Source organism: Mastigoproctus giganteus, chromosome 1, assembly GCF_048544385.1.
Source record: "Mastigoproctus giganteus isolate SK-2022 chromosome 1, ASM4854438v1, whole genome shotgun sequence".
Lineage (NCBI taxonomy): Eukaryota > Metazoa > Arthropoda > Arachnida > Uropygi > Thelyphonidae > Mastigoproctus > Mastigoproctus giganteus.
This window is the reverse complement of record NC_143575.1, coordinates 223,366,478-223,394,034: the sequence shown is the minus strand read 5'-3', so window position 1 is coordinate 223,394,034 and position 27,557 is coordinate 223,366,478. Positions and strand designations below refer to the sequence as shown.

General features: G+C 39.5%; 1 protein-coding gene across 1 annotated transcript in view; it reads left to right on the top strand.

The window, feature by feature from the left end:
• The window catches only part of LOC150091547 (cholesterol transporter ABCA5-like), a 389,022-nt gene that overhangs the window by 264,295 nt on the left and 97,170 nt on the right, over window positions 1-27,557 (top strand). The window contains exon 21 of the mRNA XM_090376152.1: window positions 347-532. Coding sequence (XP_090232278.1) covers window positions 347-532 — 186 coding nt within the window. The remainder of the gene's footprint in view (window positions 1-346; window positions 533-27,557) is intronic.

Below are 27,557 nucleotides of genomic sequence, written 5' to 3'. Positions count from 1 at the left end.
AACAATGGGCCCAACACCCGAACCCTGGGGAACTCCACTAATAACATTTGTCGACAAAGAGCAGTGTCCATTTATTACCACTCTCTGTTGTCTCCCACGCAACCATTCCTTTATCCACTGTAGCAACTTACCCTTAATGCCTAGGTCTATCTAAAAAAACCTTGTCGTCATGCCCCTCCTCCACTGTTATGATGATACCTGGATACGCGTGTGTGTGATGTATACACACATATAATTATGAAACCAGCACAGCCTGAGATATTATGTTAATACTGTCATTTTAGTTTTTGTACACTTGGTCTATCTCTGTGTTGAGTGATTTTTTTTTTTTTTTTTTTTTTCACAGATGGCAACAGATATTGTTATTTTTTGCATCTTATTATATGTCCTTGATACTGTCAAATCAAAGGGATGGAGAGCTTTTTTTAGAATATCAAACCATTCTTTTACAAATACAGACATTCCATGTGAAGAAGATGATGATGTGAAAAATGAAAGAGAAAAGGTGGCACAAGTGGAATCTTTAACACAGGTGAGCTGTTTGGATTATTTGATTGTTAATTAATTATCTGTGTAATGATTTTCTTTTTGTAGGTGAAGACTTAATAGCATATTGAGATACGTGTTTGCTTAGTAAATAGCTTCTATTTTGTAACTTTATATAAAATTTAATATCAGTTAGTACTATAGAAAATATCAAGATACAGTAGAGTGTTGAAAACCCAAATGAGCCAGCATTTATTTTCTTTTTTTATGCTGGTGCCATAAAATAATTACAGTAAGTGCCAGTTACTGTGATCATGTTTGCGAATTTAATTTTGATTCTATTAAACGGCAATTCTAATAAGCAAAAATCAGAGAAATATTATTCAAAGGCTGTAAAAATGAAGTCATAAAGCACAAATTTACACTTTTATTACCTTACCAATTAACAAAATTAAATGATACGTGAAAATCAAAAGAATATTATCCACAGGTTAGCATAATAAAAATAAATTTACCCTTATGTACATAGCTTAATTAATATATATACATGCAATACTAACTAAACATAACACTTTTTAATCTGTTATTCAACACACTTTGTAATCTAATATGGTTTACTAACGATTTTATTGCAAATGTCAAGAAGTATCATGAACAAGAAGGCAAAATGGGCAAGGTCTTGCTTATCCTAGACCAGTGGTTCGCGAAGCCCTGGGGGTTCACACTAAAAATTCTATATTGGCATCTGCTTATGTATCTACATAGGTATATTATTGTAAACTACAAAATATATACATAATAATAAACAATAAAGTAAAATAAAATTAAATAAAAAGTAAAGAATTGCCAAAGAAAGAAACCACAATTCCTTATAATTAGTTTACTATTTTACAGTATATCATGTTAAATAAATATGTTTTCCATACTAAGCTTTTTTTGATTCTCAAGCACCATTGTTAAGTACAGTTACTTATTTTTTTTTTTTTTTTTTTTTTTAGAATCTATAGTACTTAGTACCATGCATAGGTTGAAAAGTTGAAAGAAGATACTTGTTGACATTAGACTTGAACTTTTGTTGATTGTAATTTTCAGGAAATACATTAAAAGGAAGTTTGTTCCAGAAAACAGAAACTGAATGAATAAATGAGGAAGAAGAAAAGTTGGTTCTGTGAGTTTGAACTTGGACAGTAAAAGGATGTTGACTGGTTACGGCACATGTTCAGATTGCTTTGAAAGAGAGAGCGGGAATTATAGAAGCCAATTCAGAAGAACAGTGCCCGTGGGAGTATCTGTAGTAAATCAGCTCACAATTATAATTACAATCAGCTCACAGCTCCAATTACAGAAGAAATTCCAGAATTCACAAAATATTCACTTAAAAGAGAGCATAATGACATTGCTGTCAACCAGCAAAAAATATGGCATGCCAGTAGTATATGATTTTCACTATATGTTGCACTAGAAAATTTTGAAGATGCATTGTTATCAGGTTAAATGGTGAAATGGCTGCAGCTAGACATCTCGGATGTAAGAGAATTGTGTTCATTGATTTAAAATTTTTCCTTTCAAAAATATATTTGATTTTTTGGAAGATAGACAGATTAATATAACAGTCTGGGACCTTAATACCTGAGGATTAAAAATATTGCTATACTTGCATTAACACAAGCAGTGGCCCTACACATATCAGATTATTGAGGGAGAGAATAAGAAAACATTGACTACTCTAAAGGTTAGTTTAAAATAGTTAATTTTTCAGAAAATTACAGATATGAAAGTTATCATACATGTATTTCTCCTTGCAATAACAAGACATTCGTGTTGGAAGCTTTATAATTAATTTCAGTTAATTACATGTTCGAAACTTTAAAAATCATTAAGTAGAATAACATATTACTTTCAAATATATTGTGGCAAACTAAGAAAAAAAAAGTTAACCCTTGAAACTTGAAGACATTTCTGACAATGAAATGTATTAAAGTTCAGAAATTAAAAGAAAAATTAGCATTAGCAAATGCATATGATGCAAGAGGGGCTTAGAGGGTAACAAGTATTCTATGTGTTATCAGACACCCAGTCTAAAACAATGATGGATACAATATCTTTCTATCTCAGAATATTTAGGAGAAGTCTGGTTGGCCTGCCTCCCTAAAATCCACTCATGCACACCTTCTTGATGGTAAGCCCTGTTACATCACCTAGGTGGCAACGAACGTATAGAGTGGTTCTCTTCAAGACGCCTGATCGGCATGAAGAGGAAAAGACAAAACCCTCCAGCACATGACAGCACAACGAAACAAATGGCCCTCAGTCCCCAGCGGTTTTCACTCCCCCTCTTATGGCAGCGAGAGGATCAGAGTGGAAGCAGAGGGTGCTAAGAATCTCTGGGTACGACCAGGCTGCCATGCACGGAAACTGAACTTGGCCTGTTACAACGTAAGATCGCTCATCGGTGAAGACAGGATATTAGACAGGATTTTCCTTCTCTGTACTCATTCTAGCAACTTTACATCCGTCCTAAAATGAAGCCTCCAAATCTGTAGGCAGTACTCAAGGTGGGTCCTGACCGTTGCCTTATACAAAGCTATAATCACCTCCTTGTCTCTGCTAGCAAAATTCTTATATATCATTGACAAAACGCCATGACTTGCTCTGGCAGCCCATCTGTACTACTCAGAGAACTTCATATCCGACTGCACAATTACCCCCAAGTCTTTTTCATTCTCCACCTCCCTGAGTGTAGCGCCACATGGTACGTTTCATTTGTCATTGTCAATATTAAACTTCAGTTGCCACTTCTCAGCCCATCTACCTAACTTTTCTCGATCCTTTTGCAGTAGCATACTGTTTTTACTATCATTAACAACCCTGCCAACCTTTGTATCATCTGTAAACATGGACATTAAGCCTGATATACCTTCGTCGATATCATTAATAAATACACAAAACAACGAGTCCAACACCGAACCCTGGGGTACTCCACTAATAACATTAGTCCACATAGAGCAGTGTCCATTGATTACCACTCTCTGCTGTCTCCCACTCAACCATCCCTTTATCCATTGCAGCAACTTGCCCTTAATGCCATACCACTCCAATTTGTACAACAGTCTTCCATGTGCAACAATATCAAAAGCTTTCCTGAAATCCAAGTATATGATATCAAAATTATTTTTTGCATCTAGTTGCTTTTTGACCACATCTTAGTATCCAATCATATTGGTCAGACAAGACTTCCCCTTAACAAACCTATGCTGTGTCTGAGCTATTACTGCACTCTTGTCTAGGTCATCCTGCATCAATTCTTTAACCAGTGACTCCATTATTTTCCCCGGAACAGAAGTTAAACTAACAGGTCTATAATTATTTGCATTACCCTTTGAACCTCCTTTATGAATTGGGGATACATTTGTATGTCTCCAGTCCATGAGGACAAAATTATGGCCACGGGTTTGCTTATTTCCCTCGCTGCCTCCTTTAAATATAATTGAATAGATTACATCTGGCCCAGGTGCTGCTTTTATTTTTAACTTAAACAATTTCTCCTCCACTTTGCTTTCCGTTATTACAAAATCATTTACCTCCCTGTCAGAGTTTAGTAAACTTCTGTCCTCCGCTTCCTTATAGAAATCCTCATGTGTGAATGTAGATGCAAAATACTCATTCAGTTTGTCAGCTTTCTGAGCAGGATCATCAACGGTCTTACCATCAAGATCAAGTGGACCAATCTGATTCATCCCCTTTCTTCAAGAGTTTACATAAGTAAAGAAGCCTCTGTTTTTCTTTGCATCCTTTGCCAAAGATTTCTCATAATCAGCCTTTGTTTCCGTAACCTCCTTTGTGACTTGATTACAAACTAGCTTATATCTACTTTAGGCTTCTGTGTCACCTGCTAATTTATATGCATCCCGCATTTTTATTCTCTGCCACGAGCGTCATTAGTTTATCTAACATCCATTAAGGCCTAAATCTTGAAAAGCCTAGTAGTTTCCAAGATTAATTCCCTGAAGGCCTCCCATTTAGAAATCACTGCTTTTAACATCATAGAATTCAAAAAAACTCCCTGAGACCACTGTAGTCACCTTTACGAAAACAAAAACCCTTCCCTTTACCCCTGATGGTAGTTACATCTTTAAGTAAATCCCACATCAGTAGACTGTGATCACTGTCTCCTAGTGGTTCCTTTATCTGCAAATTCCTAATGCATGCGTCATCACTGCTGATAATCAGATTCAGTATTACCCCCTCTGGTAGCCCTTCAAACATGTTGCTGTAGAAAACAATCCTCCAAAAAATCCACAAAAGTCTTCCTAGCACGCAAGTGACCAATCCACAAGTTCCAGTCAATATCTGGAAAGTTAAAATCCCCCATTACAAGTCATTCTGATTTATTGGCCCACTCTATTTCTCTGCACATTTGTTCGTTGTACTCATCGGAGTCATTAGGCCTAGAACACACATCTACTCTCATTTTCCCTTTCCCAGTATTTATTAATAAATAAGAAAACAACAATGGACCCAACACTGAACCTTTGGAGACTCCATTAATAACATTAGTCCGCAAAGAGCAGTGTCCATTGATTACCATTCTCTGTGTTCTACCACTCAACTATCCCTTTATCCATAGCAGCAAATTGCCTCCAGTGCCAAACTGCTCCAATTTGTGCAGCAGTCATCCATGGCGCCTCCGTATCCAGGTGTGCTATGCACTACTGCTCCTGCCCACCTGGCGCCTCCGTAGCCAGGTGGGCAGAAGCAGTAGTGCATAGCACAAGCTTCTTGATTAGACCAGGGTTCGAGCCCGTGACACCAAATACAGAGGATGCGGAAAGGTCAGGGAATGGCCACCGCATATCCCCGGAGAAATATGGCCTTAGTTGCTAATGCTCCTAAAAAAAAAAAACCAACCAGTCTTCCATGTGCAACAGTATTAAAAGCCTTTCTAAGATCCAAATATATGATATCAAAATTATTCTTTGTATCCAGTTCCTTTGTCACCACATCATAGTATCCAATCAAATTGGTCAGACAAGACTTCCCCTTAACAAACCTATGCTGTGTCCGAGCTATAACTGAAGTCTTGTCTAGATGATCCTGCAGTGTTTCTTTAACCAGTGCCTCCATTAAATTCCCTTGAACAGAAGTTAAACTAACATGTCTGTAATTACTTGTATCACTCTTTGATCCTCCTTTGTGAATTGGGGTCACATTGCACATCTCCAGTCCATGGGTACCGACCCGGAGTCCAAGGAAGCTCTCATAATTAGGGCTAATGGTTTGCTTACTTCCTTTGCTGCCTACTTTAATATAACTGGATAGATTCCATCCACCCCAGGCAGTAGCACATTATACCTTCATGGCACCCAAGCCAGTATGGAATTTGGTGGCCCCATCTATAGAAAAAACTAATAAAGAACATTTTCGATTTCATTTTATTGTGACAACAAAAATAAATTATATGACATAAGAACTAAATATAATATTTCATCAAAGTCGATAAAACCATTTTTGAAAAAAGCATAATTTTCAAATTAAACTTCAAGTTCATTGACCTTGGCAGTTAGAAAGTTCAGTTACCAATCAAAATCACTTAAAAAAATATTAGTGAAAAATAGCAATTAGTTTTTGAAACAGTGATTTTGGGGACCCATCTGATCATGGCCCTAGGCAAATGTCTTTTTTGCCTATAGGATAACATGCCACTGAACCCAGGTGCATTTCTTATGTATATCTTCAGCAATTTCTCCTCCACTTTGCTCTCAGTTATTAAACAATCATCTAGCTCACTGCCAAAGTTTAATTCACCTCTGTCATTCCCTCCCCCCCCTGAATAACTCCTCGTGTGAATGTAGATGCAAAATACCCATTTAGTTTGTTAGCTACCTGAACAAGATCATCAACACTTGAACCATCGATATCAAGTGGACCAATCTGATTCATCCCCTTCCTTCTAGAATTTATATAAGTAAAGAATTCTTTACTTTTTTCTTTGCATCCTTTGCTAAATATTTCTCATAATCTGCCTTTGCCTGCCTAACCTCCTTTGTGACTTGGTTACAGATCAGCTTATATCTATCATAGGCTTCTGTGTCACATGTTAATTTATATGTATCCCGTGCATTTTTCTTCTGTGCCACGTCTCATTAGTTCATCTGACATCCATTTAGGACTAAACCTTGAAGAATATTTCTTAGTTGGTATGAAAAGTCTAGTAGCTTCCAAGATTAATTCTTTGAATGCTTCCCATTTTGAATTTGCTGTTGGTAACATCATCAGTTGGTCCCGCAGTATAGTATTTAAATACTGTCTCAGCCGTAGCCACCTTTACGAAAGCAAAAACCTTTCCCTTTACCCCTGATGGTAGTTATGTCTTTGAATAAATCCCACTTCAGCACACTGTGATCACTGCCACCTAGTGGTTCCTTTATCTGCAGATTCTTAATGCATGAATAATCACTACTGATAATCAAATCAAGAGTAATACTCCCTCTATTTGCCTCCCGAACATGCTGCTGTAGAAAACAGTCATCCAATAAATCCACAAAAGCCTTGCTAATATGTGAGTAACCAACCCACAAATTCCAGTCAATATCTGGGAAATTAAAATCCACCATTATACGACACTCTTATTTACTGGCCCACTCTATTTCTCTTTACAGTTGTTCATTATACTGATCAGAGTCAATAGACCTATAACACACTCATACTCTCAATTTTGCTTTCCCAGACCAAACTGACTTGACACTGCTCTGTCCACTCATGTCGACTGGCTGTACTTCCTTGGATTTTTTGTTTCTTAACTAATAGCATAACCCCTCCTCCCTTCCTATCCTGCCTATCCTTCCTGTACACATTGTACTTCCCAAATTCCATTTCTGCATTACATATATCTGTGTGACACAATACCCAACAATATCTGCATTTGATGATTTGGACAACACTGCAAATTCATCAAATTTATTCACCAAACTCCTAGCATTGGTGTACACACAACAATGATGTCAATAATCTCACACTCTAATACAGATGTTCACATTTCTGAAATAGGAAATTAAATGAAAAAGTGATGCCTTGTTTATTTTTAAGACAAATCTTGCATATAGTTTTTGTTCAGAATAAAATACTCAATTAAAAATCAAGCAGAATAATGTTATTATGGAATTTCAATTAAATTGAATCAGAATAATGCACAATTGTACAGGCTGAAAATATGTATCTTTTAAAATATGTATCTTTAAGACTTTATAAGTTCTCCAGATAAACTACATTTTAGCTTAGGAGGTAAAAATTATGTTATTATTTAACTACCAGAATATATATATATATATATTTTTTTTTTTTTTCCTGGCTGTTAAAAAAGTGTATGTTTCAGACTTTATAATTTCTCCGAATGCACCCCATTACATCATAGGAAGTGAATAATACACTTTTAGCATTAGCAGTGGCATATGATGCAAGAAAGCAAGCTTATACAGCATCAGCCAAAAAAACCCCTATCCATTCACTCCAAAAGTTTGTCTAGTTCTTCCTTGAATTTATTTAAGCTAACTTCCACAATGACAGATGGAAGTTTGTTCCAACAATCAATCACTTGCTGGCTAAAGGCAAATTTCCAACATCTGTTTTGCAACTACCTTTCCTCAATTTGAATTTTAGCCCCCTCGAGTGTATATTCTGAGCAAGAGGAAGAATTCCATCATCATTGAGTTTGCTCAAACCATTCAAAGCCTTATACACCTCAATCAGATCACCTCACATGTGCCTAGTCTCCAGATGCTGCAATTTGCAGAACTTAAGCCTTTCTTGGTAAGAATACCTCTTTGTTCCCCTAAGCATTCTTGTTGCCCTTGCTCTCTACTCATTCCAATAGCTCTACATACTACAATCTAAAATGAGACCTCCAGACCTGTACACAGTACTCAAGGTGTGGCCCGACCATTGCCTTATACAAAGGGATAATTACCTCCTTATCTGTGCTAGCAAAATTCCTGTATATCATTGACAAGACTCCATGGTTTGCTCTGGCAGCTCGTCTGCACTGCTGAGAAAACTTCATATCTGACTGCACAGTACCTACAGATCTTTTTCATTCTCCACTACCCTGAGTTCACTACACCGGACAGCCAGAGTAAATCTTAGTCTACTGGTGTTTCCTGGTCTGCCTCCACAGGGTGAAAGTGGGGCAATGTTGGGCCTCAGTAGGGGTCCAGCAGCTCAATGACCGGATGAACAACGGTACATGACACTACACATGTACAATATCCATACACTTTTGAATCTCTGGCATTTCCAGTAAACTGGCACAGCCATCACAATGCAAGCAACGCAGAGATGGGGGAAACCCCTGGTGCCTCTTGACACCAAACACACTTTACACTGGACAGTTGGTATGTTATAAAAACATTTTTTGTAATAAAAATAGTTGGTCCCAAACCAGAGTGTGTTTGCCAGAAGCTACAATTGATGATGTTACTGACTGATTGTCAGATTTTAATGGAGGCCCCCCATGCACATCCTAGGTTCCAAGGCACAATATGGCCTTAGCAGCCCTTGTGCCATTAAACAACACACCGCCAACAACAACAACCTAGGTTCCAGGCTAACACAGTGGAATCTGGTGTGTTTGCCATGCGCTGCAACCTATGGAAATTCAAAAGGGGGATCCTGGTGGTTGAGGGACCCAGCCTCAATACACCACTTTAGTACTGACAAGACGGGTGGTCCTGGATGGCCCAGCTAAGATAAATTGGCTATTGGATTTGCTTGCAAGTGTCATCTGTGTCAATGCCATGCCCCTACTTTCATTGTCCAAGGGACAGGATTCATGCTAGTAGTGGTGCAGATATGGTGCCAGGGTAGCCCTGGCATCCCACTCCCAAGCCTATTTATTGCTTGCTGGGTAGCAGGCATCCCTTTGGACTCCATGGTGGGTGGGGAGTCTGGGCACTGAACCACAACAAAACTAATATGAATACTGTTAAATATATTTCTTCAGGGGCTGCAACCCATTCGCTATCTGCAAGTAACAATGAAGAAACAGAACGTGCCATGGTGCCTAAGAGACAACAAACTGAAATACAATCAGGGCCTGTCCCAAGATTCTTAATCATTCATTCCACCAGTGAAAAACCTATTGGAAAAATGTCGCCTTTTTTTTTTTTTTTTCAGAAAGATTTAGAGAGGTTAGCAGGTTCCCCTAAATTAGTTAAGAGGCTCTGTTCTGGGGACCTCTCAATTGAAACAAAAAATCACAGGCATTCTGAGCAGCTATTGTGAGCAACATCTTTCAGAGAAATACCAATAACTGTGACACCACATAGAACACTTAACTCATCGAGAGGTGTCATTTCAGTGTGGGACCTTCTCGAGGTTACCGAGGAGGACATCTGCTCTGAACTAAAACCACAAGGAGTGATTGCTGCTAAGAGAATTAATGCGCATAGGGATGGAAAACTTGTTCCTACCAGAAACATAAACCTGACTTTCGATTCACCAATGTCTCCTAATGAGATTAAAGCTGGCAACATCAACTGTCCGTCCATATATACCAAATCCTTTATGGTGCTTTAGATGTCAAAAATATGGACATTCATGTCCATATTTTTGACATGAAGCAACATCATGTTCAGCTACAAAACCGACCTGTGGTAACTGCCAAGCAAGTCACCCAGCCAACTCATGAGCATGCCATAGGTGGAAAGAAGAAAAAGAAATTCAAGGACTTAAGGCAGAGCTGAACATATCATGTCAGGAGGCAAGTAAAATGGTAAAACCTATAAATATCAACAAACTCACCTACGCCCAGAAGGTAGCAGGCAGATGTTCCATCGGAACTCAGACGGACATGACCATTCCTCCAAAAGAGTCATTCACTCCTATCGCATGCTACCTCCTAAGCTCACAAAAACCTGCACAGAAAAATGAATAAGTTGCCACTCCCATATCAGGGAGTGGCAACTGATTTGTTGTGGAAGTTGGTAGCCTAAATAAATTTGAGGCTGAATTGGACAGGTATTTGGAATGAATGAAGGGATGAAATGGGAGCTTTTTTTTTTTTTTTTGGCTGATGCTGCATAAGCTTGCTTTCTTGCATCGTATGTCTCTGCTAATGCTAATGGACACAGGACATAGTGGCATAGCATTTGGGTAAGGCATCACCTGTGGTTTCCCACATCTGCGCCATCAGTAATCTTGTAATGTATACAGAACTCTGTAAAAGCCAGAAAAAGTGTAGTGTTGTATGTGAAGAGTTTTGTATTGGGTTCTGTTGTAATGTTCTGGCTTCTTAGCCGCAGGTTCCATAGTGGGACTCCATGTTGCCCGCCACCACCACTGGGAGGTAAGTCAGACTTCCACACTACTCTGGTTGCTCTCCGTCAGGGGTGGCCTGAGCTTCTTGACAGAGATCAAAAAAAAAAAAAAGATTAAAATAAAATAATAAAATAAAAAAAATAAATAAAATAAAGTAAAAAATGATAATAAATAAATAAAACTTAAAATAAATAAAAAAAATGGTGAGATTGAGTGGGGAAGTTAGTACAAGAAATGGAATCAAAGTGGGAACGAGGAGGATGAGAAAGGAAGGTATCCTCCAGGGGAGCAAAAAGGTGAGAAGGAGAAGTCGGAATCACCCCTGGCATTGGGAGCCCACCCATTGCCAGGGTAAAGAAGACAGTTTGCAGAACAAGGGAGGTCTGCAAAGGAGAGCACCATGTTTTCATACCACATCTGGCAAGCCAGATTTCAGCTGCACTCGACCAACCCAAAGGTATTCAGCTGCAAAAAAAAAAAAAAAAAAAAAAAGAAAAGAAAAGTGCGAAGAGTTAGTGTCATCATTTGGGTTGTTCTGGAATTGGTAATGTGTGCCTCAAGTGGGTAGAATGCCTTCTCTGGAATACATCTTGAGCAAACTCAGTGAGAACTATATAGAAGTTTTCTTCCATGACAAAAAGGTGCTCAGAATTTCGGGGATTTTCCTGTATCTTCTGGAATAGTCTAGTCGGGACAGTGTCCATACTTCCCCAAAAAAGATAAATCCAAGACTGACAAAAGTAACCCTCAACACCTCCGAAGTCGCCTGATGGATCCCCGCCAAGCCAAAATAATGGCTAAATTCCTACAATGGAACTGTTGTGGATTCTGGTAAAACAATGATGCTATCAAGGCCCTCCTGCAGAAGAACGCGCCAGTCTCCTTTTGCTTGCAGGAATTCTACCTAAAGGCAAATGATGACTTCACCATGTGTAACATCCCAATTTTTCATAAGGATAGAATTGTGATGGTCCTGCTCATAGAGGAGTGCTATCCTTGTGAGAAACCAGACCCCAGTTCAGCCATTGCTATTTACAACCAACACAGAGGCTTCTGCAATTCGCCTCACAGTCGGTTGTTTGTTAACCATCTGCTGTATTTGTTTGCCACCTGGGGGTGACATCCCCCAAAAAGAACTTGATGATCTTGTAATGCAGTTACCTCACCCTTTCTTACTTCTAGGGGATTTTAATGGACACTACGGGACTTTGCCTCCTGCTCGCTGCGGTCGCTTCTTTTGATAAAATAAAATACTTATAGAAACTTTCAACTCTGTGTATGTCTCTTCCTCAGTTATGAATACATAAATACATTACTATATCTATATAATAGCGGTGTAGAGACACCATAGACAACTCTTAAAGAAAAACTATGATCGTAGTGTGAAAGGCCTCATTTCATCTGTGTCTCATATTGTGGTCCTTCACAACAAGTTACCATGAATTGCGCTACCTCGAATAAGTAACGCTTCACTAATAGAGAAGACTACTGTTACTTATTCTCAGTGGGCACCACCACCCAGATGGCACCACTTCAAAGTTAGTTGTTTTTTCATCAGTGGGTGCCTTTCACATAACGATCATAGTTTTTCTTTAAGAGTTGGGTTTTTTTTTTTTTTTTGGTTAGTTGTTGGCGTATCAGCTTCTGTGGCCATAATGCACCTTCCAAAGTTTTTGCATTTTCTACTCTGATCCAAGCCCGAGGCGGGATTCGAACCCGTGACCCTTCGGTTGCCAGGCAGGCACTTTACCCACCCGGCTAGCCCAGTCAGCTTAAGAGTTGTCCATGGTGTATCTACACTGATATTATATAGATATAAAATCTTAAACTCTTAAAATATTATGCCTTGTTGCATTTAGTCTATTTAAATAAATACGTTACATATGGAAATCAAGAATGGTACTGCGTGGTCATGTTAGATAAACATAGCACGTGACCATGATTAAACAGAAATTTATTTTACCACAGTAAAATAAGCTTCTTCTGTTACACATTTTTGTATTTGTTACGTATTACCATGTAACCCGCATCTCTCTTCTCCCATTGGCTGAATAAATATCATTAGGAGGAAAATTATTTTAATGTATACAAAGATAATACCCAGTAGGGTAGTGTTAATATTAATGGAAGGGGATGAGTCATAGAGCATATACTCAGTGACAATGACATTTCCCTTCTAAATGTGAGAACTAATATCTTCTTCCACATGCCTGGCAGAGTTGTACATCACTGCAGTCAGTCAGGTACCCATCAATGATGCAGTCACATACATCACAGAAAATATCAGAAAACCACCTTCTCCCCAACCATGGTGGAATTCACAATGCACAGCAGCAAAAAAGGCTCAGAACAAAGCCTGGGGGATATTCCAACGATATCCTACCATGGCCAATCTAATAGCTTTTAAACATGCATGAGCCAAAGCATTTTACATTTGCCATTAAGGTGCCTCTGTAGCCAGGTGGGCAGGAGCAGCAGTGCGTAGCACTCTTCTTGATTAGACTGGGATTCGAGCCCGTGACCACCACATACGGAGGATGCGGAAAGGTCAGGGAATGACCACCACATATCCCCGGAGCAATATAGCCTTAGTTGCTAATGCTCCTAAAAACCAAACAACAACATTTGCCATTAGAGCCAAAAGTCCCTACAATAGCTTTTAAATGTGCACAAACCAAAGCATGTTACATTTGCCATCAGAACCAAACATCTCTACAATGGGCCATTTATTATACAGAACTGAAAAGAGCTCTCATCCTTTCTAAGGCAAGTGATGTCCCAGATGGCATCCGTTATGAAATGATTAAACATATTTCACCAAAATCTAAGGATCACCTGCTCCTTCTATACAGGGTGATTCACTACCATTGCGACAAACTTGCAGGAGGTGTAGGGTGCACAAAGACGAATCGGAATCACATAGCATTGCAGGGTCCGAAATGCCTTCGTCATGCGGTAGAGGACATTGAACGGGAGGTCGGGTGAACAGCGATCCCGCTGGAAGTTAGCATTTGCGAACCATTTCTGTTGAAGAAACCAAGTAGCAAAAGTCCTCCAGAGTGGATAATCTGCAGGCTCCAATGATTGGACGCATTGCAGATGGTATGAACTCATTTGGTTTGTTGACAGTATCCTCCATACAGTGGATTGGGAAATACCAAAACATTGGCCTATTTGAGTTCTTGGATTGCCTTCTGCAAGATTTAGGACATTCTCCTCATTGTCTGGCGTCCTCGTCGTTCGCTCTCGATTCATGGTACCTCTCGTGAAACAACCAGTCTCACGTAACCTTCTGTGCACACGTGTGAAAATTGTATGATGAGGAGCACACTTGTGTGGGAAACGTTCCTGGTACAAGCGCAGAGCGGTGCGCCCATTACAGTCCACAGCTCCATATGCAAGGTGCATTTTGGCCAGTTCAAAGTTTGAATACTCGTCCATCCTATTGAGAACCGGTTCGCAAATGCTGACTTTCCGCGGGATCGCTGTTCACGCGATCTCCCGTTCAACATCCTCTACCGCATGATGAAGGCATTTCGGACCCTGCAATGCTATGTGATTCCGATTCGTCTTTGTGCCCCCTACACCTCCTGCAAGTTTGTCGCACTGGTAGCGAATCACCCTGTATAACAGAATCTTTATTAAAGAGTAGTTTCCAGATTCTTGGCACAAGGCAATTGTTCTTGCCATTGCAAAGCAAAGGAGACACAGGTAATTACGGACCTGTTAGTTTAACTTCTGTTCCAGGGAAATTAATGGGGGCACTGGTTAAAGAAGCATTGCAGGATCATCTACAGCTCGGACACAGCATGGGTTTGTTAAGGGGAAGTCTTGTCTGACCAATTTGATTGGATACTACAATGTAGTCACAAAGGAACTGGATGCAAAAAATAACTTTGATATCATATATTTGGATCTTAGAAAGGCCTTTGATACTGTTGCACATGGAAGGCTGCTGCCCAAATTGGAGAATTGTGGTATTGGAGGCAAATTGGATAAAGGGATGGTGGAGTGGGAGAAGACAGAGAGTGATAATCAATGGACACTGCTCTTCGTGGACTAATGTTGTTAGTGGAGTCCCTCAGGGTTCAATGTTGGGTCCATTGTTGTTTTCTGTATTTATAAATGATATTGATGATGGCTTAATCATCAGGCTTAATGTCCAAGTTTGCAGACGATACGAAGGTTGGCAGGGTTGTTAATGACACTAATGACAGTACGCTGCTGCAACAGGATCTAGAAAAGTTGAGCAGATGGGCTGAGAGGTGGCAAATGAAGTTTAACATTGACAAATGTAAAGTACTACATATGGGAAGCAGTAACCCCAGAGTAACGTATCAACTCTGTGGTACTACACTGGCAGTGGTAGAGAATGAAAAGGACCTGGGGATAATAGTGCAGGCAGATATGAAGTTCTCTGAGCAGTGCAGACAGGCTGCAAGAGTAGCTCATGGGGTCTTGTCAATGATATACAGGAATTTTTCTAACAGGGATAAGGAGGTGATTATTCCCTTGTATAAGGCAATGGTCAGGCCACACCTAGAGTACTGTATACAGGCTTGGAGGCCTCATTTCAAGAAGGATGTAGAGCTGCTGGAACGAGTACAGAGAAGGGCAACAAGATTAGTGAATGGAACAAAGGGTTGCTCTTACGAAGAAAGGCTTAAGTTTTGCAAATTACAGTGTCTGGAGACTAGGCACCAGCGAGGTGATCTGATAGAGGTGTATAAAGCCTTGAATGGTTTGAGCATGCTCAATGCTGATGGGATTCTTTCTCTTGCTCAGAAGGGCATAAGTTCAAATTGAGGAAAGCTTAAATAGATTCAAGGCAGAACTAGACAAACATTTGGAGCGAGTGGATGGGTGAAATGAGGGGGGGGGGTTTAATTTTTTTTTTTTGGCTGATGGTAATGCTAATGCTAAAATCCCTACTAATTATCATCCTTTTTCTCCGACTAACTGTGCCGAATAATGGAGAGAATGGTGAATGCCGGTCTTACATGGTACTTAGAATCAAATGACTTTCTCTTCTTAATTAGACTGGAAACATCTATCTGGGATGCTTTCCCAAAATGAGAACATTTGGTGTGGGTATTCTTTGACATGGAGAAAGTGTATGACACAACTTGGAGATTTGGCATCTTAAAAGATTTTAATAGCCTCGGTCTTAAATGCATCTCCCTATTTTTATTAAAAACGTTTTAGCCAACCAGTCCTTCCAAGTTCATGTGGGATCCTCACTGTCTCGTTCCTTTTAGCATTAGTAGAGGCATTTGATGCAAGAAAGCAAGCTTATGCAGCATCAGCCAAATAAATAAATAAAAAATAACCACATCCACTTCACCCCTCTGTTCGTTCGAAATACCTGTCCAGCTGAGCCTTAAACTTATTTAGGCTATCAACTTCCACAACAAGGGATGGAAGTCTGTTCCACCAACCAACCACCCGCTGGCTAAAGGCAAATTTCCGCACGTCTATCCTACATCTGTCTTTCCTCAATTTGAATTTATGCCCTCTCAGGTGATTATTCTGAGCAAGAGGGAGAATCTCATCAGCATTGAGCATGCTCAAACCATTCAAGGCTTTATACACCTCTATCAGATCACCTCGCTGGTGCCTAGTCTCCAGACACTGTAATTTGCAAAACTTAAGCCTTTCTTCGTAAGAGCACCCATTTGTTCCATTCACTAATCTTGTTGCCCTTTTCTGTACTTGTTCCTGCAGCTCTACATCCTTCTTGAAATGAGGCCTCCAGGCCTGTATACAGTACTCTAGGTGTGGCCTGACCATTGCCTTATACAAGGGAATAATCACCTCCTTATCCCTACTAGAAATTTTCCTATACATCATTGACAATACACCATGAGCTACTCTTGCAGCCCGTCTGCACTGCTCAGAGAACTTCATATCTGCCTGCACAACCACCCCCAGGTCCCTTTCATTCTCTACCACTGTCAGTGTAGTACCACAGAGTTGATATGTTGCTCTGGGGTTGCTGTTTCCCATATGTAGTACTTTACATTTGTCAATGTTAAACTTCATTTGCCACCTCTCAGCCCATCTGCTCAACGTTTCCAGATCCTGTTGCAGCAGCATAGTGTCAGTAGTGTCCTTGACAACCCTGCCAACCTTCGTATCGTCTGCAAACTTGGACATTAAGCTTGATATACCATCATCAGTATCATTTATAAATACAGAAAACAGTAATGAACCCAATACTGAACCCTGAGGGACTCCACTAATAACATTAGTCCACGATGAGCAGTGTCCATTGATTACCACTCTCTGTCTTTTCCTCCTCAACCACCCCTTTATCCATAGCAGCAATTTGCCTCCAATGCCACACTGCTCCAATTTGTGCAGCAGTCTTCCATGTGCAACAGTATCAAAAGCCTTTCTAATATCCAAATATATGATGTCAAAGTTATTCCCTACATCCAGTTCTTTTGTGACTGCATCATAGTATCCAATCAAATTGGTCAGGTAAGACTTCCCCTTAACAAAACCATGCTGTGTCCAAACTATAACTGAAGTCTTGTCTAGATGATCCTGCAGTGCTTCTTTAACCAGTGCCTCCATTAATTTTCCAGGAACAGAAGTTAAAACTCACAGATCTATAATTTCTTGTGTCAGCCTTTGATCCTCCTCCTTTGTGAATTGGGGTCACATTTGCACATCTCCAGTCCCTGGGTACCTCCCCTGAGTTCAAGGAAGCTCTCATAATTATGGCTAAGGGTTTGCTTACTTCCTTTGCTGCCTCCTTTAATATAACTGGATAGATCCCATCCACCCCAGGTGCCTTTCTTGTGTTTATCTTCAACAATTTCTCCTCCACTTTACTCTCAGTTATTACAAGATTCTCTAGCTTACTGCCAGAGTTGAATACACCTCTGGCATTCCCCTCGCTGAATAACTCCTCATGTGTGAATGTTGATGCAAAATATTCATTTAGTTTGTTAGCTACCTGAGCAGGATCATCAACAGTTGATGCATCGATATGAAGTGGACCAATCTGATTCATCCCCCTCCTTCTAGAGTTTACATAAGTAAAGAACTCTTTGCTGTTTTTCTTTGCATCGCTTGCCAAAGATTTCTCGTAATCTGCCTTCGCCTGCCTAACCTCCTTTGTAACTTGGTTAGAGATCAACTTGTATCTATCATAATCTTCTGTGTCACGTGTTAATTTGTATGTATCCCATGCATTTTTCTTCTCTGCCATATGTCTCATTAGTTTATCTGACATCCATTTAGGCCTAAACCTTGAACAATATTTCTTAGTTGGTATGTAAAGCCTAGTAGCTTCCAAGATAAGTTCTTTGAATGCTTCCCATTTTGAATTTGCTGTTGGTAACATCATCAGTTGGTCCCACTGTATAGAATTTAAATACTGTCTCAGTCCATCGTAGTCGCCTTTACGAAAGCAATAACCCTTCCCTTTACCCCTAATGGTAGTTACCTCTTTGAGTAAATCCCACTTCAGCACACTGTGATCACTGCCACCTAGTGGTTCATTTATCTGCAGATTCTTAACGCATGAAGAATCACTACTGATAATCAAATCAAGAGTATTACTCCCTCTAGTTGCCTCCCGAACATGCTGATGTAGTGTGAATTGTGTTTTTTTTTTTTTTTTTTTTTGGCTGATGCTACGTGGGCTCATATGCTTGCTTTCTTCCATCATATGCCATGATTGCTATTATTATTACTATATATACACACACACACACACACACACAGAGTAGAGTCTTGATTATCCGAGGTAATGAGAACCAAGGGAAACTTGGATAATCAAAAACTCAGATAACGCGAAAGGTTTGGTAAATTATCATTAAATAAACTGGATATGAATACATTAACATGATGATGTATACTCTATTTTCAGGTTAGACCTACTTATTGAACATAATGACCTTTAAATTATTCAATAAAACACTTCTAATTTTATTTACGACTGTTTTATTACAGAAATTAAAAAAATAATAGTACATGTTTAAAAATTGTCACAGACAAGAAAAATGTAGACTTACAGTCGTTACCACACCTTAATATCATATAAAAAACTTGTTAATGAGTTTCTGTTTCATAGAAGCTCCTCGCTTTTTAGCTGGAATATTTTGTAGGTGGCTAAGTAGTGAAGCATCAGTGGGCATAGTATCCTCCTGTACAATATAATGTAAAGCCGACTCAATAGCATTTAGACCCTCCGTGTGTGTGATTTTTTTTTTTTTTTGTGTTTGTAGTTTCTGTGCACTCTTCATCTTCACTTTCATCTCTTTGTTTGTCAGCAAACTTTACAATCATATCATAAGTCATTTTCAGCTGTTAATCAGAATTCATTCACTCTTTAATATTCTCTGTAGTAAAGGTGTCCGAAACAGGAAAGTTATTAGCTAGTTCTAAAAGGGTTTCCTCACCTTTTTCATTGCCATCTCATTCTCATTGGTTTCATTTTGGGAGCATAAAATATTTTTCCATAATTTGATAAGAGTAGATGTTTTGACATCGTTCCATGCTTCTGCAAACTGGTAAATAACATCCTTGATGTTTATTTTTTTAAGATTCTCAACAACACTGTTCCCTGTTTCAAGATTTTGAAGCAGATTTTTGAGACATTGGCTGTAGTTGCGTTTCAAAGTCTCCAAACACCTTGATCTAGAAGTTCAAAAAGGGATGCCACATAGGTGTCAAAAACAGGCCTCTGTTGTCACCAAAAACTAGTTCACTTTTGTCTGGATGGATGGAGCATTGTCTAAAATTAAAAGTGCTTTATGGGGAAGTTTATTTTTGTTTAAATATTTTTTGTGCTAGGAACAAATTCTTCATGAAACCATGTTTTAAACAAACTTGAATCCATCCATGCATTTTTTTTTTATTTGTGTAGTTAACAGGCAAACATTTTACATTTTTTAAAGCTTGGGGGTTCTTTGACTTTCCAATGAGAGTTAGTTTAAGCTTATGCCCCCCCCCCCAATGAATTTGAACATGCCAGTACTGTCATTCTCTCTTTGCTTTGTTTTTAACCCCAGGGGGCTCTCATCTGGTGAGTATGGGCTTGGCACACCCAGGATTCTGAGCTGGATATCATCATTCTTCTCTTTCTTGGTGATTCCCTTTTACTTCTGACTCTTGTTTTCTCTCTCTTGGTAATTCAGAAATTTTTTTTTTTTTTTTTTTTAGTATTTTGGCTGGTGCAGCATAAGCCTCATGCTTCCTTGCACTATGTGGCTAATAATAAAAAAAATAATAATGTAGAAAACAATCATCCAATAAATCCACAAAAGCCTTGCTAATGTGTGAGTGACCAGCCCCCAAATTCCAGTCAATATCTGGAAAATTAAAATCCCCCATTATAAGACTCTCTGATTTACTGGCCCACTCTATTTCCCTGTACAGTTTCTTATTATACTCATCAGAGTCATTAGGCCTATAGCACACTCCTATTCTCAATTTTGATCTCCCAATGCTTATGTCACACCAAACTGACTCGACACTGCACTGTCCAGTGATGTCAACTGGCTTCACTTCCTTGGATTTTATGTTTTTCTTAACTAATAGCATCTCCCTTCCTATCCTGTCTATCCTTTCTGTAGACATTGTACTCCCCAAATTCCAGTTCTTCATTCCTTATATCTGTGTGACACCACGTCTCTGAATTCCCAACAATATCTGCCTTTGATATTTTGAGCAATACCTCAAATTCATCAAATTTATTTACCAAACTCCTAGCATTGGTGTACGCAAGTATACATGCACCTGTTCTTTTTCTTAGCTACCCTAACACAACCCATGTGTTTACTTGTACCCCAATGATTCCCAGCAGTCTCTCTGGCGCATTATAGCCATAGAAGCTAATGCGCCATTAAAACCAAACCAAACCAAACCCAGCAGTCTCTGAAATATCCTGCATCTTATTTTCCAGGCTGCTGCTCATTCCAATAGAAGCAGTGCAAGAATCACTTTCACCCCTGCCAGTGGCTACTGTTAATCTATTAGTCCTTGTATCCCCACAATCTAGCAGTTTTCCGACCAACCTAACACTGCCTCGATAGCATCAGCAAACATTCTTGCACCCTTTCTATTTAAGTGTATCCCATCCCTGTAGAAGCAGTCTCTGCTGTTAACAGGAGAGACTGCTTGTACAGCCAGACTGAAAAAAATTCTACCCCTTGAGCCTTGCACAATCTTTCCAGGGCCGAATTGATCGACAGGGCTCTCATCAACTCCCTCCTATCGTGTCTGGGCAGAATTTCAGACACTTTCAAATTCAACCCTAATTCACGGCTTTTTTTCAACAGTGACCTGTACTTGTTAAGTAAATCCGCCGGTCTCCTACTCTTAATATCATTAGTGCCTACCTTTACAACTATATCACCTTTTGTGCCCTTAAAAGATGATATCTGCTCTACAACGTCATCGACCTTGCCCCTGGCAGACATACCCTGGTCCTGTTCCACCTATCCTTTTTACAAAGCATGTTTCCCTGACAATAGAGTCACCAACAATTACTAGTTCCTTGGGACCAGCGCATTCTGCCTTGGGGGCTGCCGCTGTGTTGCGTGATGACCAAGTGCAAGCTCTGAAATTGGTGCGGGCAGCTGAGAGCTTGATGGGCCCCTCACTTTTAATCCTTCGAGGGCATCCACCCTGTCCTTCAAGCTCTCATATAGGCCCATAACAACGCTGAGTTGTCGCCTGATTTCCTTACACTCCTTGCATCGCGCACACACAAAGACATCCCCCATGGCAGTATCATGTCCCGTACCCGACTGTTCCACAAACATTAAGCAAGTAGTGCATTTTAAAAGGCTGTGATTCAGAGGGCAACTGCCCCCCACCCCCCCTCAGTTCTCCCCTGAGCCACAGCACTCCCATTAGCTTGAGCCTTTTGCTTTGCTGCTCTGGTCTGAGTCATGATTTCGATTTAATTTCAATAAAATTTCAATTTCAGTACAAAATTAAAACCCTAAACTTGTATCTCAACACAGTTATAATGCTATATTTATGTTTCAGTATCGAGTGTTATCTACGAAATCCCTTTATATAATTTCCGCATCAAGTTAAGTATTAATTATTTATTTTTACTAATTATTTATGTTACGTAACATTTTGCCAAGAGGAGGGAGTGTCACAAGGATCAGCATTAAGTGTCATGCTTTTCGCCATCAAAGTAAATTACATCACATAACAACTTCCTCCTACTTTAAAGAGTGCCCTCTATGTTGATGACTTTAGCATATTCTTAGTCATGCAGCATGAGGATTATTGAAAGACAATTGCAACAAGCCATTGATCACCTTAATTCCTAGGCACTTGCTAATGGATTCAGGTTCTCGTCATGGAAGACCGTTTGTGTACACTTTTGTCGTAAGCGTAATCTTCATCCTGAACCTGAATTAAGGCTTGGACAAAATGCTATTCCAGTACACAAAAGTTTTGTGTACTGGAATAGCATTTTGTCAAGAATTTTGTTTCAGACACAAAATTTGCATGTGTTCTCTGGTCAATTTGCTGTTTTTGTGGATGTAAAAAAAATCCTAGTTTCTGGCGGGGGGGGGGGGGATCTTTCTATCTACTCCTGAAACTGGCTAACTCAGCCACGGAGTGAAAAAAGCCCATTAAAGTTCCTCGCATCATCGACGGGATTCGAACCCAGGGTTTTTCCACCCAGTTTGAGGAGTGAGGAGGACGGTGACGATACCACTCTGCTACCCGCACAGACTACTAGAAGAGCTGTTTGCTGGTAAATTTTTAACAACTCTCTTTGGAAACTATGTGGCAGTTTTTCCCTTTATGAGAATTAAAACCGCCGAAAGTATAAACAAATTCCATTACAGTACTGTGTCAGTAAACATCGGCTTAAATTTGCATGGTCCACTTCTTCTTAGGCTAATGATTTTGTCAGGTACACAACAAATGTCAATCATGGAATGTCATTACCATAGGAAGAAGCAGCCCAGGAAAAATTAAGCAGATGTTTTGCTAGCGGAGATAATCTCTACACTGCCGCATAAGGAAGCACAAATGGGAAAAGGAAGCACAAAGGGTGCTGAAATAAGTGCGCCCTGCTGAATTGTCTGTGTTACCATCTTATCGCCAAAATGCTGCTCTAAAGTTTATAGCCATTGTCAGTTTAATTAACAACTTGCTGCAGTCTCCTGCCCCAATTAAACAGCATGTTGTCCCAATTAAGCGAAGAAAACCCTGGCTATTTTCTCGATTAGGTTCTGTTCTTTAAGATTTGTCCCAATAAAACAGCTGCCCCAATTAACCAGTAGCCCAAATAACCGGAATCCATTGTATACACACATCTTAATTAGATAATATACTTTTAAACTTATACTGATTTTTATTTATATATATATAACAATTTTACGAGGTAGCCTTTTTAAAGGTTACCAGAATCGCTATCTTCTTTTGCATTTTAATTTTTTCCTGACGCAGTATAACCACAGTCGTTTTTGCACTAGTAAAAACAAAATCAGTCCTTTAAGGGAGGTAAAGAGAGAATTATTATTCATGGGGGGTTTAATGATATTAAATATACACAACCTGACCATCTGTTGGAAAAATATAGGACTGTGCTGAAAAAATGCCTCCAGTTAGGTCAAAATAAGTATATGTCTACAATTCTGCCCAGATACAATAGGATGTATTATATGCTGAAAGCCTTGTGGATTAAGTTGAGGCTTGAGGGAATCACCTGCTAGACTCTAGGGGAGAAATTTTTATCAGTGCAGCCTACATTTATAGGTAGAAGAAATCTATTTTGTAGACATGGTATTCATATGAACAAAGGTGATGCAAGGATTTGCATCACCTTTGTTCAAATGAATTTTGCCTGTGTCATTGAGGATACCTTAAGGGTTCAGGGAGACTGCTAATTAAGGGGAGAAAATGGTAATTAAGATCCACATTTATCCTGACCCATATAATCAGATGACTCTGATTATATGGGTCAAAGTAATTCTTGTACTAACTCATGAATTCTTGTTTGTTGCCACAGCAGCCAATGTTGATAAGATGTTCTGAGGATAGCAATATTTCAAATAAGGAGGACAATAAAGTTTGGGATACAAACCTAAATAACTTCAAGAGGTGTGTCAGGGTAGTAAATCTATAGAAGATTACTTAGTCTCAACCATGTCTACAGTAACATCAGGAGTGTTGTCAATAAAATGATGGAATTTGAACTCCTGGTTAAGACAACTAATGCTGATATAATAGGGCTAACAGAAATGTGGTGTCACCTGGAAATTGGTGATGATGAGTTCCACTATGGTATGTACAATGTATTTGGGAAAAATAGGGAAGATAGAAGGGGTCAGTAGTGCATAGCACACACTTCTTGATTAGACCAGGGTTCGAGCCTGTGACCACCAAATACGGAGGATGCGGAAAGGTTAGGGAATGACCACCGCATATCCCCGGAGCAATATGGCCTTAGTTGCTAATGCTCCTAAAAACCAAATAACAAACAACAAACATAGAAGGGGTCATGCTTCTTATCAAAAGCAGCCTGAATGTGAGTGGGCTTTTGCTGAGTCTGAAGTTAGATCTGCCAGCACAGAATCTGTGTGGTGTGAGTTAGTTGGAAGCAAAGGAACAATGAGAGTGGGAGTAATCTAGAGACCAAAATATTGTGAAGAGTATGGCAAGTCTTTACATGCAGATAGAATGGGCAAGAAAGCATGAATGTCTTACTTTGGTGACTTTAATTTGACCCAGATTGATTAGAATAAGTGTGAGGGAAACTTACCACATGGAAAAAATAAACTAGATGATATACCAGCATATATTAGAGAAAGTACTAGGGAGTGAGAATATTCTTAATCTCATCATTACTAACAATTCAGATTACATCACAGGGCTTAAAGTACAGGAACCATTGTGAGAAAGTGAATCATGCAATCGTCAGTTGGAAGATGAAGAAAGATGTTGCTGTAGTTAAAGGTAAAGGAATGGGTTTTATCTTCAAAAGAGGGGACTTTGACAGGTTAAATGCTATATGGTATCTGTGAATTTGGAAAATTGCCAAAGGATGGCGAATACATTTGAATTATGGAATATTTTTAAAGCAAAAATCACAGAAGCCATGAATGCATACATACGTTTAAGAAAATATTGCAGGAGGAGGATACTGAAATGGATGACTGCAGAGGTGGCTGGTCAAAGAGAGCAGAAAAAGGTATCATGGGACAGTTATGAAGCAATGAAAAGTACTGAAGCCTACAACAGGTACAAGTTGATCTGTAATAGTACCACAAATAAGGTTGGAGGAGGCCAAGGCTGCATATGAGAAAGCATTGGCTTATAAAGCAAAGAATGGAGACAAGGAATTTTTCATGTATGTGAATAGAGAAGAAAGATAAGAAGAAAAAGCAAAGAAGAAAGCTAATCTGATCAGACCCTTGTGTACTGGGCGTGGGAAAGTCTTAATTAACCAGCTGATGATGCGGATGAATTGAATAGGTACCTTGCATCGGTCTTTGCTGATGAAAGACCCTTTATGCTGAGAAGAGGCTGTGCAAGTGAGACTGGGCCATATAAAATTAGTGATGTCATAATACAGATCATTGTTTATTAAAAACTTTTGAACATAAAGGTAAGTAAGGCTCCCAGAGTTGATGGCATGTACCCTGTTGTTTTGAGGGAGAGTGCAAGGGAGTGTATTGAAACATTGAAGTTAATTATGAGGGCATCTTTGGACTCAGGAGAGATTCCTTTGGTTTACTGGTGCCAATGTATCACCAATACAAAAGAGCAGTTTTAAGAGTGAAGTTAGTAACTACAGACCGGTTAGTCTGACTTCGGTGATAGGAAAAACCTTAGAAGTAAATTAAGAGTGCAATCCAGGGGCATTTAGATAGATATGGCATTCTGAAGGACAAACAACGTGGCTTTGTTAAGGATAAATCATGCTAAACTAACTTAGTAGGCTATTTTTACACAGTTAGTTACTCATGAGCTGGTTTTAGGGAAAAATTTTGACATAGTTTATTTGGAATTTTTTTTTTTTTTTTTATGTAAACCCCAAACATGAGAGGTATCAGAATCTATAGTACTTAGTACCGTGCTTGGGTTGGAGGTTGAGAAGACGAAAGAAGATATTTGTTGACATTGGACTTGAACTTCTGTAGACTGTAATTTTCAGGAAATACGTATGAAGGAAGGTTGTTCCAGAAAACGGCAGTTGAATGAATAAACGAGGAAGATGAAGAGTTGGTTCTGTGAGTTTGAAGTTGGACAGTAAATGGATGTTGGCTGGTGGCGGCACGTGTTCGGACTGTTTTTAAAGAGAGAGAGTGGGAATTATAGAAGCAAATTCAGAAGAACAGTGCCCGTGGAAGTATCTGTAGAAGAGGCATGCAGCAGAAACAGTACATCTATGAGACACCGAGTGGAGAGACTCTGTTAGAGATGAATCATTAATTAACCTAACTGCCCTCTTCTGAATGGAATCAAGAAGCCTGAGAGAGGTTTTGGGGGCACCACCCCAGATGTGGGAACAATATTCCATGGCAGGGCCGATTTGCGATTTATACAGAGTGAGCAGCTGTTTGGAAGAAAAGTAACGCCGAGAGCGAAAGAGAAAACCAAGTTTTTTAGATGCAGAGGAAGCAATATTTGTAATGTGCTTGTGCCAAGACAGATTAGAAGTCAGGGTAATCTCCAAAAGAGATATATCATTTTGCCTAGAAATCGGAGTGTCCCTAAAGATAAGCACAGGAGCAGAAGAATCCTTTTTGCGAGATATAAGACAAGGCTGAGTTTTAGAAGGGTTGAAATCAACTAAGTTGTCTTTGCTCCACTGGAGAATTACCTGAAGATCGGCATTTAAGGAATTGGTAGCAGATTTTCGAGAAGTTGAAGCTGATTGAGCAGGACAAGGTTTCTCAAAATGGAAAGTGGAATGCAATGTGCTATCATCGGCAAAACTATGGATAGGATTGCCAGTCAATGGAAGAAGGTCATTAATATATAAGAGGAAAAGAGTGGGGGAAAGAACTGAACCTTGGGGGACACCGGCATTAGTGGAGAAGTTAGAAGACAGAGAGCCATCTACCATCACCCTCAGTGAGCGATCAGAGAGAAAACTGGATAACCAATTACTAAAAACAGTTGGCAAACAATAAGATGGAAGCCTGTTTAGAAGACGTTTATGCCAAACACGATCAAAAGCCTTTGAGATGTCAAGAACAACTACTTGTGTTTCACCGAACTTTTCCATCGAATTAGTCCATAAATGGGTGACATAAGCCAGAATATCACCAGTGAATCGACACAGACGGAATCCATACTGACGATCATTGATCAGACGGAAGGTTTCTAGGTAGTTTACGAGTTGGCGGTTAATTGATTTCTCCATTACTTTAGAAAGAGTAGAAGTAATTGCAATGGGACGATAATTGGATGGGAGGGATTTGTCACCCTTTTTAGGAACTGGCTGGATATGAGCAAATTTCCAAGCAGAAGGAAAAACACCTTTGGAATAAGAAAGCGAAAAAAGGCGGCAAAGAATAGGAGTAAGTTCAGGAGCACAGGTTTTGAGAACAAGTGGAGAAATACCATCAGGACCTGAAGCTTTCTTAGTATCAAGATTCATTAAAATCCTTCTGATATCCTTTTGACGGAAGACCACAGGAGGCATTGAATGGAGCGTGTTGGGAATGGTGGGAGGTATTTTACCAAGATCATTAATACATGAGCTGGAAGAAAAATGGGATGCCAGCAGGTCAGCTTTATCCTTGGCTGAAGTGACA